Here is a 14,476-nt window from a genome sequence, read left to right on the forward strand (position 1 = left end):
TGAAGTGTGAGTCAGTTACGTTGTTTGAAGTGTGAGTCAGTTACATTGTTTGAATTGTGAGTCAGTTATGTTGTTTGAAGTGTGAGTCAGTTACGTTGTTTGAAGTGAGTCAGTTACATTGTTTGAAGTGTGATTGGGTTGTTTGAAGTGTGAGTGGGTTGTTTGAAGTGTGAGTCAGTTGTTTGAAGTGTGAGTCAGTTGTTGACGTGTGAGTGGGTTGTTTGAAGTGTGAGTCAGTTGTTTGAAGTGTGAGTCAGTTGTTTGATGTGTGAGTGGGTTGTTTGAAGTGTGAGTCAGTTGTTTGAATGTGATTCAGTTGTTTGAAGTGTGAGTGGGTTGTTTGAAGCGTGAGTCAGTTGTTTGAAGTGTGAGTCAGTTGTTTGACGTCTGAGTGGGTTGTTTGAAGTGTGAGTCAGTTGTTTGAAGTGTGAGTGGGTTGTTTGAAGTGTGAGTGGGTCAAGCAGTGAGGTTGAGGGAGAGCCACCATGTCTTCGGTGTATTCATGCTCTAAAAAGTAGTATTTGGAATAATAATCATCCTGTGTGTGTTGAACAGGACGTAAAAACTGTTGAACAGGAAGTAAAAACATCAAAGTGGGGAAAAAAGCAAATTATGCAATTTCTATAGACTTGGATGTGTGTACATATGTACAGTGAATGTCTTTCACCCCCTCACTTATGATTTAAATGCCTCTCTTTAAAACAATTAAATTGTGGACTGTAGCTTTCTTTTTTTATATGGAGTCTTTTTTTTTATTTAATATTAAACTATTTACAGAAAATACTCTACTGTGTTGTTGCAATCCTCTAATAATAACTCCATAATAACATTGTCATTATGGAGAATTGTGTGTAGAATTTTGAGGACAGAACATGTGGAAAAAGTGAAACCCTGTCAATACTTTGCAGATGTACTGTATACAGTATATGAAATAATTTAATGTAAAACTTAGAGAATGACAATCTAAGTCTATATTAAATTTATTGTTATCATTTTGTACATTTATGTGGAGTACAATCAAATATGGAATCTTTGATCAAAAAATACAAATAATTATAGTTGCTGATATTTAATAATTCCAGATATCTTCATAGAAATACAACACTTAAACATCAAATATGCTTTATTTGTTTGCAAAAGGCACATTGTTATTTTCATGTTGATTTGAAAAAAATTACATTAAAACATTGGAGTGATTTATTAATAATACAAAATTAATTTGCATTTGTATTCACTCTTTACAAGTGAATTGTTGCTGGGGAAAAGTCTAAATATTTCGTTGAATACTTGTATTTAAAATTACAATAAAAGCTAATTAGATGTATTTATTATTCAATCAATAAAACATTTGTGTTTATTTCAAGTCATTTCAGATATTTATTTTTTATGACCACTTCTGGCCTATTTTGTTAAATCATTTGATACAAATAAATTGTACATAAGTAAATAATATGTAAAAGTAAACATTTGAACATAAAATGTAATTAATTAATTAATTACAATTGTATTTTTATTGTTGGAAGTATTGCACCAAAACAATTCTGTAATATTGATATTTATACATCCATCTTCTTGAGGGCAGCAGCCTAAGCAGAGAAGCCCAAACTTCCAGCTCCTCCCGGAGGTTCCTGAGGTGTTCCCAGGCCAGCCGGGAGACGTAGTCTTCCCAACGTGTCCTGGGTCTTCCCTGTGGCCTCCTACCCGGTGGTATGTTCAGATGCCTGAACAACCTCATCTGGTTCCTCTCCATGTGTCCACTGTTCCACCACCAGGAAGAAAGCCACACTGTTCCTCCTGAATCCAAGGTTCGTCTGGCGTAGCCTCCTCTCCAGTACACCTGAATAGACCTTACCGGAAAGGCTGAGTGTGATCCCACAATAGTTGGAACACACCCTCAGGTTCCCCTTCTTAAAGAGAGAAACCACCACCCTGCCTGGTCTGCCAATCCAGAGGTACCGCCCCTATGTCCACGTAATGTTAGAGTCTTTTCAACCAAGACAGCCCCACAGCATCCAGAGCCTTAAGGAACTCCGGGCGGATCTCATCCACACCCGGGGCCTTGCCACCGAGGAGCTTTTTAACTACCTCGTCAACCTCAGCCCCAGAAATAGGAGAGTTCACCACAGAGTCCTCAGGCACTGCTTCCTCATAGGAAGATGTGTTGGTGGGATTGAGGAGGTCTTTGAAGTATTCCCTCCACCGATCCTTAACATTCTGAGTCGAGGTCAGCAGAACACCATACACGGTGTTGACAGTGCACTGCTTCCCCTTCCTGAGACGGCGGATGGTGGTCCAGAATCGTTTTGAAGCCGTTCAGAAAGCTCCGCCCCTCTCTTCACCTGAGTGTCCAAAACATGAGACCGCAAATCCGATGACACAACTACAAAGTCGATCATGGAACTGCGGCCTAGGGTGTCCTGGTGCCAAGTGCACATATGGACACCCTTATGTTTGAAAATGGCAGAGGTAGGACTAAGTCATTGTTTTGCAAGTCACAAGTAAGTCTCAAGTCTTTGCCCTCAAGTCTCGAGTCAAGTCCAGAGTCAAGACTGGAAAGTCTCAAGTCAAGTCCCAAGTCCTGCATTTTGAGTTTTGAGTCATTTCAAGTCCTTTTAACCACAGACTAATATATTTACACAGATTGTGTGTGCTTTTAAAACGCTGTATTTATTTATTTAAAAAAGTGCATTTGAATTTGCAGGAAAAAAAATAGTGCTGACATTGCACTTCATAATAGCACTATTAACCAGTCATTTTAAACATTTAACTCATTCCTTTACAGAATAAACACATTTTGAAAAAACAAGTGCAACTGTACTTATTTGCACAAAAGTGTTAACATTGTATTTCCATGGCATATTGCATTGTAACTAGTTCCACAGCAGTTTCTATTCCGTTCTTACCTTATCTCATTGATCTCATCTCATACTGTATGTGTGTTGATGTGTGCGTACACATGAAAAACATAACAAATACATGAACATAACAATGAACAGAGTTGTACGTTTTAGATGTCAGGGCCCTATGCAATATGTACTCATATTCTTAATATAGTATACATTTTAACTGACCTTCATATGACTATGTTTGTCTTTTTGTAGGTGGCTAAAATACGCGGTGCTGCTGACCGCCGTCTAACGTTACGTTACTGTGTGTGATGCATTGACTAACGTAACGTTATGTAAAGGACTCATACTTGCCAACCCTCCCGAATTTTCCGGGAGACTCCCGAATTTCAGTGCCTCTCCCGAAAATCTACCGGGACAACCCCATCCATCCACCCATTTTCTACCGCTTATGCCCTTCGGAGTCGCGGGGGGCGCTGGAGCCTATCTCAGCTACAATCGGGCGGAAGGCGGGGTACACCCTGGACAAGTCGCCACCTCATCACAGGGCCAACACAGACAACATTCATACTCACATTCACACACTAGGGCCAATTTAGTGTTGCCAATAAACCTATCCCCAGGTGCATGTCTTTTGAGGTGGAAGGAAGCCGGAGTACCGAGGGAACCCACGCAGTCACAGGGAGGACATGCAAACTCCACACAGAAAGATCCCAAGCCTGGGATTGAACTCACGACTACTCAGGACCTTCGTATTGTGAGGCAGACGCACTAACCCCTCCTCCACCGTGCTGACCGGGACAACCATTCTCCCGATTTCCAGCCGGACTTAAGGCACGCCCCCTCCAGGTCCGTGCGGACCTGAGTGAGGACAGCCTGTCCTCACGTCCGCTTGGCCAACCAAAAAGTAACCACAGAACACTATACCGTATAGCAGTGGTCCCCAACCACCGGGCCGCGGGCCGGTACCGGTCTGTGGATCGCACAAGAAAAAAAAAATAATAATAATGTTTTTATTTTTATTAAATCAACATAAAAAACACAAGATACACTTACAATTAGTGCACCAACCCAAAAAACATCCCTCCCCCATTTACACTCATTCTTTCTGTTATTAATATTTCTGGTTCCTACATTATATATCAATATAGATCAATACAGTCTGCAGGGATACAGTCCGTAAGCACGCATGATTGTATTTTGTAAGATGACAACAACAAAAAAAAAATTCAATCACTTGACAAAAAGTATGAATAAGGTAGCGAACTGCAGTGAACGCAACAGATTGCCGTGTTTGTATTGACGTTATAACCATAGACATCTTATAAGTAGACGCAGCATTGGCTGCTGTGACGCGAGCAATTTGGCCGCCATCTTGAAGTGGTGATGAGGAGCCGGCGAGCAGCCTAAACTGACAGTTGACAGGTAGAAAACAAAGATGCCGGGCTGGTGTTCAGCGTTTTCCTGCTCAAATTACTTTTCACAAGTAAGATTTGACATTAACGTACTATTGGTTGTATTTTGTGAAAAGAATATTTGCACAGAGTTGAGAAGGAGCAAAGATCTTCAATATTTGTATGTGAAAATCCCAAAAAAATCTTCTGGGGGAGGATGACCCCCCTACAGGGGTTTGGTTTGCAAACTTTCAGCCCCACCTAAAACAAAATTCACCAGCCGCCACTGATTATGATGCATTCTCATTTTAGGCAAAATATAAGACAATACTTTCTTAACAGTATAACTGTAACCAGGAATAAGTCTTCAATTAACAATATTCAAATACTAACATTGTTGGGTAAGACAGAATTTGGTTTTATTCTGAATCCAGTGAAACAGATTGGTGGTTTTAGCTGATATAAAGACTTTCAGGTGTTTATATGTATATGTTTATGTTGAAGTATTTGGCAGACGCTTTTATCCAAAGCGACATACATAAAAAATACATATAAAACAATCACTGTAAACATGATCATGTAGGGAAGTATGTAATACAAAATATCAATACAAAGTGTCAAGACAGAATAAACTCTCTGCTGCTGCAGCAACAGAGATACAGTCTATAAGTTATAGATATCTAATGTATTCATACATTGTTTATGTAGGATATACACATGTATTTATAACCTAATCATATTGTTTCTTCAACTTAAAAATAGCTGTAAGATGTAGTGAGATGAATTAAATTGTGCTGACAGTTCATTGCTCCTGCCAAATGAATTGCACTGATCACCACTCCAAGATGGCGGCCCCGCGTCTCATCAGCGCCAGTAGGCAGTAGCGCTCGATGCTGCGTACCCTTATAAGATGTCTATGGTTATAACGTTAGCATTGAGTTTACAGCATCACTGATTTAACTACACAGCAAATAAAAGTCACGTTACTTAGCCAATAAACATTAGCTTACATTCAAAACTTACCCTTCTTTGTGCAACTTCAAATGTTGAACGAAGTTGGAAGTTGTTGCGTCTCCGTCTGTAATATTCAAACTGCATGTTTAGCATACTGCAGTTCGTTTTTTGTTGACCAAGTCGTAGTTTTAATACCCGAACGAAACCAACTTTGGTATAAATCTTTCTCATTGGCGTGTTGTTTGACAACTCTTGTTCGGTGGTTGTCCTGCAATTTGATTGGATGAAGGCTGTGTGATGAAAACAACGTAGCTCTAATTTGATTGGCAATTGTACTGAGAGCACACACACTGACACGCAGCACACATGCTATTAGATAGACAGACACGTACAAAATTAAAGCTGCGGAGCACTTCTGAATAACTTTTTAATCTTTGGGTTTTGTGGAAAGTAGCAAGTCTTGTCAAGTCAAAAGACTCAAGTCCAAGTGAAGTCACAAGTCATTGATGTTAAAGTCTAAGTCGAGTTGCAAGTCTCTTTACATTTTGTCAAGTCGAGTCTTGAAGTCATCAAATTCATGACTCGAGTCCAAGTCATGTGACTCGAGTCCACATCTCTGGAACATGGTGTTTGTTATGGACAACCTGTGACCAGCACAAAAGTCCAATAACAAAACACCACTCTGGTTCAGATCCGGGCGGCCATTCTTCACAATCACGCCTCTCCATGTGGAGCAGCAGCTTTACTTTGAGCGTGAGCGTTGAAGCCCCCCAGTAGAACAAGGGAATCAGCTGAGGGAGCACTCTCCAGTACTCCCTCTAAGGACTACAACAAGGGTGGGTACTCTGAGCTGCTGTTTGGTGCATAAGCACAAACAACAGTCAGGACCCGTCCCCCCACCTGGAGGCGGAGGGAAGCTACCCTCTTGTCTACTGAGTTGAACTCCAACGTGCAGGCTTTGAGCCGGGGGGCAACAAGAATTGCCACCCCAGCCTGTCACCTCTCATTGTTTGCAGCGCCAGAGTGGAAGAGAGTCCAGCCCCTTTTGGAAGAACTGGTTCCAGAGCCCTTGCTGTGAGTCGAAGTGAGTCTGACTATATCTAGCCGGAACTTCTCCACCTTGTGCACCAGCTCAGGCTCCTTCCCCCCAGCGAGGTGACATTTCACGTCCGAAGAGCTAGCTTATGTAGCCGAGGATTGGACCGCCAAGTGCCCTGCCTTAGACTGCCACCCAGCTCACACTGCACCCGACCTCTTTACGCCCTCCTTTGGGTGGTGAGCCCATTGGAGGAGGGACCAACGTTGTCTCTTTGGGCTGTGCCCTCTTGGACCCCATGGGTGCAAGCCATCGTGCCCAGCCTCCACCTGGCTCCAGAGGGGGGCCCCGCTGAACAGTGTCTGGGCAAGGGAAACCTCGGTCCTTGATTATGTCTCTTCATAGTAGTTTTCGAGCTTCTTTTTGTCTGATCCCTCACCGAGGACCTGTTTGTCTTGGGAGACTCTACCAGGGAGCATAGAGGCCCCTGGACAACATAGCTCCTAAGATCATTGGGACACGCTAACTCCTCTACCACCATAAAGAGTATTTGTATTTATTCATATAATTTATTAATAATAATTTATATATAAATATATATATATATATTAATATATATATATATATATATATATATAAATATATATATATATATATATATATATATATATATATATATATATATATATATATATATTAGGGCTGTGAATCTTTGGGTGTCCCACGATTCGATTCAATATCGATTTTTGGGGTCACGATTCGATTCAAAATCGAATTTTTTCCCTATTCAAAACAATTCTCTATTCATTCAATACATAGGATTTCAGCAGGATCTACCCCAGTCTGCTGACATGCAAGCAGAGTAGTAGATTTTTGTAAAAAGCTTTTATAATTGTAAAGGACAATGTTTTATCAACTGATTGCAATAATGTTAATTTGTTTTAACTATTAAATGAACCAAAAATATGACTTATTTTATCTGTGAAAATATTGGACACAGTGTGTTGTCAAGCTTATGAGATGCGATGCAAGTGTAAGCCACTGTGACACTATTGTTCTTTTTTTTTTTTAAATTATAAATGTCTAATGATAATGTCAATGAGGGATTTTTAATCACTGCTATGTTGAAATTTTAACTAATATTGATACTGTTGTTGATAATATTCATTTTTGTTTCACTACTTTTGGTTTGTTCTGTGTCGTGTTTGTGTCTCCTCTCAATTGCTCTGTTTATTGCAGTTTTGAGTGTTGCTGCGTCGGGTTTGGTTTTGGAATTGGATTGCATTGTTATGGTATTGCTGTGTATTGTTTTGTTGGATTGATTAATTAAAAATAATAATAAAATAAAATTAAAAAAATGATTTTTTAAAAATGAGAATCGATTCTGAATCGCACAACGTGAGAATCGCAATTCGAATTCGAATCGATTATTTCCCACACCCCTAACATATATACATATGTATATATATATATATATATATATATATATATATATATATATATGTATATATATATATATATATATATATATATATATATATATATATATATATACATATATATATATATATATATATATATATATATATATATATATATATATATACATATATATATATATATATATATATATATATATATATATATATACATATATATATGTTTATTGGTACCGTGCCGCACAAGAAATTAAACAATTTTTTTAGTTTTTTTTTTATTAAATCAACATAAAAAACACAATATATAAATCATATATCAATATAGACCAGGGGTCGGCAACCTTTACCACTCAAAGAGCCATTTTGGCAAGTTTCACAAATTAAAGAAAATAATGGGAGCCACAAAAAATGTTTTAAAATTTTAAATGAAAAACACCGCATACAAAGCTTAAATTGCTTTGTGCTATGTTAACCAGGGGTCTCAGACACACGCACCGGCACGCATCTTAATATGGAAATTTAATGTTAGTTCGGTCCGCGAGTTTTGAATGAATGGCGCTTGACAGCATCATACTCGCCAACCCTCTCATTAATTCTGGGAGACTCCCGAATATCAGGGCGTGATGGCACTGCTTTTGGCGCCCTCTACAGCCTGTCCAAACAGTGTACCTGCTCAACTACATGTAGAATGCAGTTTCAGCTTGCTCACGTTAGTGACAGCAAGGCTTACTAGCTCAGCAGCCACACAGCTTACACTGACGGTAGCCGTATAAAACAACTTTAACACTGTTACGTTACAAATATGCACCACACTTTGAACCCACACCAAAAAAGAATGACAAACACATTTCTGGAAAACATCTGCACTGTAACACAACATAAACACAACACAACAAATACCCAGAATCCAGTGGCGTGCAGTCACTAGAGGCAGGGGAGGCACGGCCTCACCTGCCATCATGGAAAGAAAAAAAAAGTAAAAAGAAAAAAAAAAACATTACATTGTTATATGTATCCAGTGATTATACTAAAGTTATTTTCCATTTAACTTCACCAGTTTTAGATTATTTTTATTTTCACATTTGCCGTTCAAATACTGAGAAGAGACGGTGTGGTGTCAGCAGCCAGTTGAGGCACGTCACTGCGTTGTGCCTCGCCCTCAACATGGATTGTGCGCAATGACTCGGCTAACTGCTGGCCTGCTGTGCAGTGAGACTGTATTGCTATATGAATTATATTATACATTTCCATAGTTTAGTTAGCTGAGGTGTATAATGTACAGTGTATTTTGTCAACAACTGTATGTGTGTAACGTATTTTTAGTGCTGAGCGATCATAAAACTGCTGCCAAGACACACTGTGTGAGGCTCGTCTCATAACCCCGCCTCCTGGTGCCGGTTAACACTCCCGCCGCAGAATGCATCGCCCGACGGGAGCGCCACACCAACCAAAGCCCACACCCAAACCCTCCACGTGCAAGACCGAATCCACCCAAAAAAAGTCACTTAACAAGAAGCCAAAAAGTGCAAAAACAACAATGCTCGCGCGGCGCGCCGGAGGAGCCGTGAACAGGGACACAACATTAGGTACACCTGCAGAATGCAGCACGGATTTCATATTTCATTCATTCACAACGCTCCCGCATTTATAAGTAAAGGTAAGACCATAATAACGTTTTTTAATTAAATGTGCTTTATTGTGTGCTACAGTTTGTAAGTGTAAAGTTAAAGTTAAGTTAAAGTACCAATGATTGTCACACACACACTAGGTTTGGTGAAATTTGTCCTCTGCATTTGACCCATCCCCTTGTTCACCCCCTGGGAGGTGAGGGGAGCAGTGGGCAGCAGCGGCGCCGTGCCTGGGAATAATTTTTGGTGATTTAACCCCCAATTCCAACCCTTGATGCTGAGTGCCAAGCAGGGAAGAATGCTGGTATGAGCTTTTAAACATAACACGTTAACTGCTGCCAATCAAATTGTGAATAAGATACTCTTTAGGGTTCATATGTTTGTAAATCTGACTGTGATAAAGTCAGTGCCTCACCTGACATGAACGTCACCGCACGCCACTGCCAGAATCCCATGCAGCACTAACTCTTCCGCTCAACCGACGCACGGAGGGGGGGGGGGGTGTATAATCTAGACCGGAAGAGTTAGGGCTGCATGGGATTCTGGGTATTGGTTGTGTTGTGTTTATGTTGTGTTACGGTGGGATGTTCTCCAGAAATGTGTTTTTCATTCTTTTTTGGTGTGGGTTCACAGTGTGGCGCATATTTGTAACGTAACAGTGTTAAAGTTGTTTTATACGGCTACCGTCAGTGTAAGCTGTGTGGCTGATGACTAAGTATGCTTTGCTGTCTCCTACGTGTGCAAGCAAAAGCTACATACAACATGTGGCCGGGCTGGCACGCTGTTTGTAAATGCTATAGAAGACAATTACTGCAGTGCAATTAGGGCACGCCCTTAATTTAGTAATTAGAGTGAAAATAGGATTTTATTTGCCCTGGGAGTTATCTAGGAGAGGCACTGAGATCCATAAGTCTTCTGGGAAAATCGGGGGGGGGGGGGTCGGCAAGTATGCAGCTGAGCCGCATCAGAGTGGTCAAAGAGCCGCATGCGGCTCCGGAGCCGCGGGTTGCCGACCCCTGATATAGACCAATACAGTCTGCAGGGATACACTCCGTAAACATACATGATTGTATTTCTTTATGACAAAAAAAATAAAAAAATAAAAATAAATACCATAAGCCACCCCCCCCCCCACCCCCCACCCCCCACCCCCCCCCCCCCAGTCCGTGGGACAAATTTTCAAGCGTTGACTGGTCTGCAGCTACAAAAAGGTTGGGGACCACTGTCCTAGAGGACAGGAGAGGAGGATGCATCATGTCTCCTAGAGGACAGGAGGGGAGGATGCATCATGTCTCCTAGAGGACAGGAGGAGGGGATGCAGGAGGGGAAGAGGGTAGGAAGGATGTAAGAGGGGAGAAAGGAAGGAAGCATGCAGGATGGGAGGAAGGAAGGAAGGATGTGGAGGGAGGAAGGAAGGAAGGATGCAGGAAGGGAGGAAGGAAGGATGCACGAAAGAGAGGAGGGAATGAAAGATGTAGGAGGAGAGGAAGGGAGGAAGGATGCAGGAGGAGAGGAAGGAAGGAAGGATGCAGGAGGGGAGGAAGGAAGGAAGGATGTAGGAGGGGAGGAAGGAAGAATGTAGGAGGGGAGAAGGAAGGATGTATGAAGGGAGGAAGGAAGGAAGGATGTAGGAGGGGAGGAAGAAAGGATGCATGAGGAGAGGAGGGAAGGAAGGATGTAGGAGGAGAGGAAGGAAGGAAGGAAGGATGCAGGAGGAAGGAAGGAAGGAAGGAAGGATGCAGGAGGAAGGGAGGAAGGAAGGATGCAGGAGGAGAGGAAGGAAGGAAGGAAGGAAGGATGCAGGAGGGTAGGAAGTAAGTAAGGAAGGAAGGATGCAGGAAGAGAGGAAGGAAGGAAGGAAGGATGCTGGAGGAGAGGAAGGAAGGATGCAGGAGGAAGGAAGGATGCAGGAGGAGAGGAAGGAAGGAAGGATGCAGGAGGAGAGGAAGGAAGGAAGGACGGATGCAGAAGGAGAGGAAGGATGAAGGATGCAGGAGGAGAGGAAGAAAAGAAGGAAGGAAGGAAACATGCAGGAGGAGAGGAAGGAAGGAAGGAAGGATGCAGGAGGGTAGGCAGGAAGGAAGGAAAGATGCAGGAGGGGAGGAAGGAAGGAAGGAAGAAAGGGAGAAAGGAAGGAAGGAAGGAAGTAAAGAAGGATGGATGCAGGAGGGGAGGAAGGAAGGAAGGATGCAGGAGGGGAGGAAGGAAGGAAGGAAGGAAGGATGCAGGAGGGGAGGAAGGAAGGAAGGAAGGAAGGATGCAGGAGGGGAGGAAGGAAGGAAGGATGCAGGAGGGGAGGAAGGAAGGAAGGAAGGATGCGGGAGGGGAGGAAGGAAGGAAGGATGCAGGAGGGGAGGAAGGAACGAAGGAAGGAAGGAAGGATGCAGGAGGGGAGGAAGGAAGGAAGGATGCAGGAGGGGGGATGTGTACCACTTTAAGAGGTCGGATGCTGACCACGCCCTTCTGCGTGCTGCCAGCAGAGGGCGCTGTGACGTCACTTCCTCGTCCTTCCAGCAGCATCGTCACCTTCACTAGAAGACGAGCGAGCGGCGGACGACGTGCGGGCTTGCATCTTTCACTCAGCAGCTCTGCGCCATTTTCTTGCCTCTACAGAACTAGCATTCATATTAATATTAATATTTATATGTATATTTATATTGATGTTGATGATGTGAGGCGACCTCGCTGTTGTTGATCCTACATCGTCAGCTGCGACACAAGAAGAAGAAGAAGAGTCTTCATCCTCCTGCCAGAACAATCTCCATCTTCTTCATCCTCCTCCTCTTCTTCATCCTCCTCCTCTTCCTCCCAGCAGCTGCGCCATGGCGGACATAACGGCCGAGTGCAACATCAAAGTGCTGTGCCGCTTCCGGCCTCTCAACCAGGCCGAGATCATCCGAGGAGATGTCTTCCTGCCCAAGTTCCACGCAGACGACACGGTGGCCCTCGGGGTGAGTCCGCCATCAACATTCTTACAACGAGCATTAGCGTCATAATGCTGGTGACGTGACACAGAAGGGAGGCGCCGCTTACGTCATCGCTTCATCAGCATTGTGCGCGTGCACTGATGTCACTGAGCAATAAGCTGATTAATGGTGACCACATTATTATATAAATATATACAACTTTATTATATAATATATACTACTTTATTATATAAATTTATAACATTTATTATATAATATATAACATTTTATTATGTAAATATATACAACTTTATTTTGTAAATATGTACAACTTTATTATGTAAATATATACAACTTTATTGTATAAATATATACAACTTTATTATATAAATATATACAACTTTATTTGGTCAAATATAAAACTTGATCAGGAAATGTTTGTTAAACATGATTTTTCCAAAATAATGATTCAAAAGTGACTTATGAATATTGAAGAGTTCTTCAAGCATTTTTCAAGAGGTATAATAATAATAATGGATTAGATTTTATATCGCGCTTTTCTATTATTAGATACTCAAAGCGTTCACAGAGAAGTGGGAACCCATCATTCATTCACACCAATGTAAAGTAAAGTACCAATGATTGTCACACACACACTAGGTATTAAAAAGGTATTAAGAAGTTATTCTAGAGTTATTCCAGATCACATCTTTATCTCCCACAAAACAACAAATACTTCTATCTTGCTCGGGTTGACAAACATTTTACTTTGGAAAAATGACATTTCCAAAAAAAAGTAGTAAACTCTAATTTATGTAAAAAACACTTGATTGTTTCAGTTTGTTGAATGAAACATGAGCATTGTCAAAGTACACACTAAGTGTCTACTTCATTGTCAAAGTACACACTAAGTGTCTACTTCATCGTAAAAGTACAAACTAAGTGTCTACTTCCTTGTCAAAGTACACACCAAGTGTCTACTTCATTGTCAAAGTACATACTAAGTGTCTACTTCATTGTCAAAGTACACACCGAGTGTCTACTTCATTGACAAAGTACACACCAAGTGTCTACTTCATTGTCAAAGTACACACTAAGTGTCTACTTCATTGTCAAAGTACACACCAAGTGTCTACTTCATTGTCAAAGTACACAGCAAGTGTCTACTTCATTGTTGAAGTACATACTAACTGTCTACTTCATTGTCAAAGTACACACTAAGTGTCTACTTCATTGTCAAAGTACACACCGAGTGTCTACTTCATTGTCAAAGTACACACCAAGTGTCTACTTCATTGTCAAAGTACACACCAAGTGTCTACTTCATTGTCAAAGTACACACCAATTGTCTACTTCATTGTCAAAGAACACACCAAGTGTCTACTTCATTGTCAAAGTACACACCAAGTGTCTACTTCCTTGTCAAAGTACACACCAAGTGTCTACTTCCCTGTCAAAGTACACACCAAGTGTCTACTTCATTGTCAAAGTACACACCAAGTGTCTACTTCATTGTCAAAGTACACGCCAAGTGTCTACTTCATTGTCAAAGTACACACCAAGTGTCTACTTCCTTCTAGTGGATACACCGGTACTACTACAGTACTACTACTACTACTGTACTACTACAATGGTAATAGCATGGTCAAATATTTCTAATAGCAAGCACTACATGCTTCCATCTGTTGAAAAGCTCTATGGAGATGATGATTACATTTTCCAGCATGATCTGGCACCTGCCCACACTGCCAAAACCACCAGTAACTGGTGTACTGACCATGGCATTACTGTCCTCGATTGGCCTGCCAACTCCCCTGACCTGAACCCCACAGAGAATTTGTGGGGTATTGTGAAGAAGAAGCTGAAAGACACCAGACCCAATAATGCAAATGAGCTAAAGGCCGCTATTGAAGCATCCTGGGCATCCATAACACCTCAGCAATGCCACAGGCTGATTGCCTCCATGCTACGCCGCATTGATGCAGTAATCCGTGCAAAAGGATTCCCAACCAAGTACTGAGTGCATTAATTGACATTTTGAAATGTTTGATTTTGTTTTGCTGTTATAAATCTTTCTTTTTTACTTGGTCTGAGGAAATATTCTAATTTTTTGAGATAGGATTTTTGAGTTTTCTTAAGCTGTATGCCATAATCAGCATTATTAAAATAATAAAAGGCTTGCAATATTCAGTTGATGTGTAATAAATCCACAATGTATGACATTTTCATGTTTTTAGTTGCATTACAGAACATAAAGGACTTTATCACAACAT

The 14,476-nt window shown here is 41.3% G+C and overlaps 2 protein-coding genes across 2 annotated transcripts in view; both read left to right on the forward strand.

The window, feature by feature from the left end:
* The window catches only part of mbd6 (methyl-CpG binding domain protein 6), a 98,710-nt gene extending 95,968 nt beyond the window's left edge, over nucleotides 1–2,742 (forward strand). The window contains exon 14 of the transcript XR_009827169.1: nucleotides 1,583–2,742. The gene's annotated coding sequence lies outside the window, so the exon portion shown is untranslated. The remainder of the gene's footprint in view (nucleotides 1–1,582) is intronic.
* Nucleotides 2,743–11,792: 9,050 nt separating this feature from the next.
* The window catches only part of kif5aa (kinesin family member 5A, a), an 85,835-nt gene continuing 83,151 nt past the window's right edge, over nucleotides 11,793–14,476 (forward strand). The window contains exon 1 of the mRNA XM_062057693.1: nucleotides 11,793–12,248. Within this exon, the coding sequence (XP_061913677.1) occupies nucleotides 12,120–12,248 (129 nt within the window). The 5' untranslated portion in view covers nucleotides 11,793–12,119. The remainder of the gene's footprint in view (nucleotides 12,249–14,476) is intronic.

Source organism: Entelurus aequoreus, linkage group LG01 (assembly GCF_033978785.1).
Source record: "Entelurus aequoreus isolate RoL-2023_Sb linkage group LG01, RoL_Eaeq_v1.1, whole genome shotgun sequence".
In the NCBI taxonomy this organism is placed as follows: Eukaryota; Metazoa; Chordata; class Actinopteri; order Syngnathiformes; family Syngnathidae; genus Entelurus; species Entelurus aequoreus.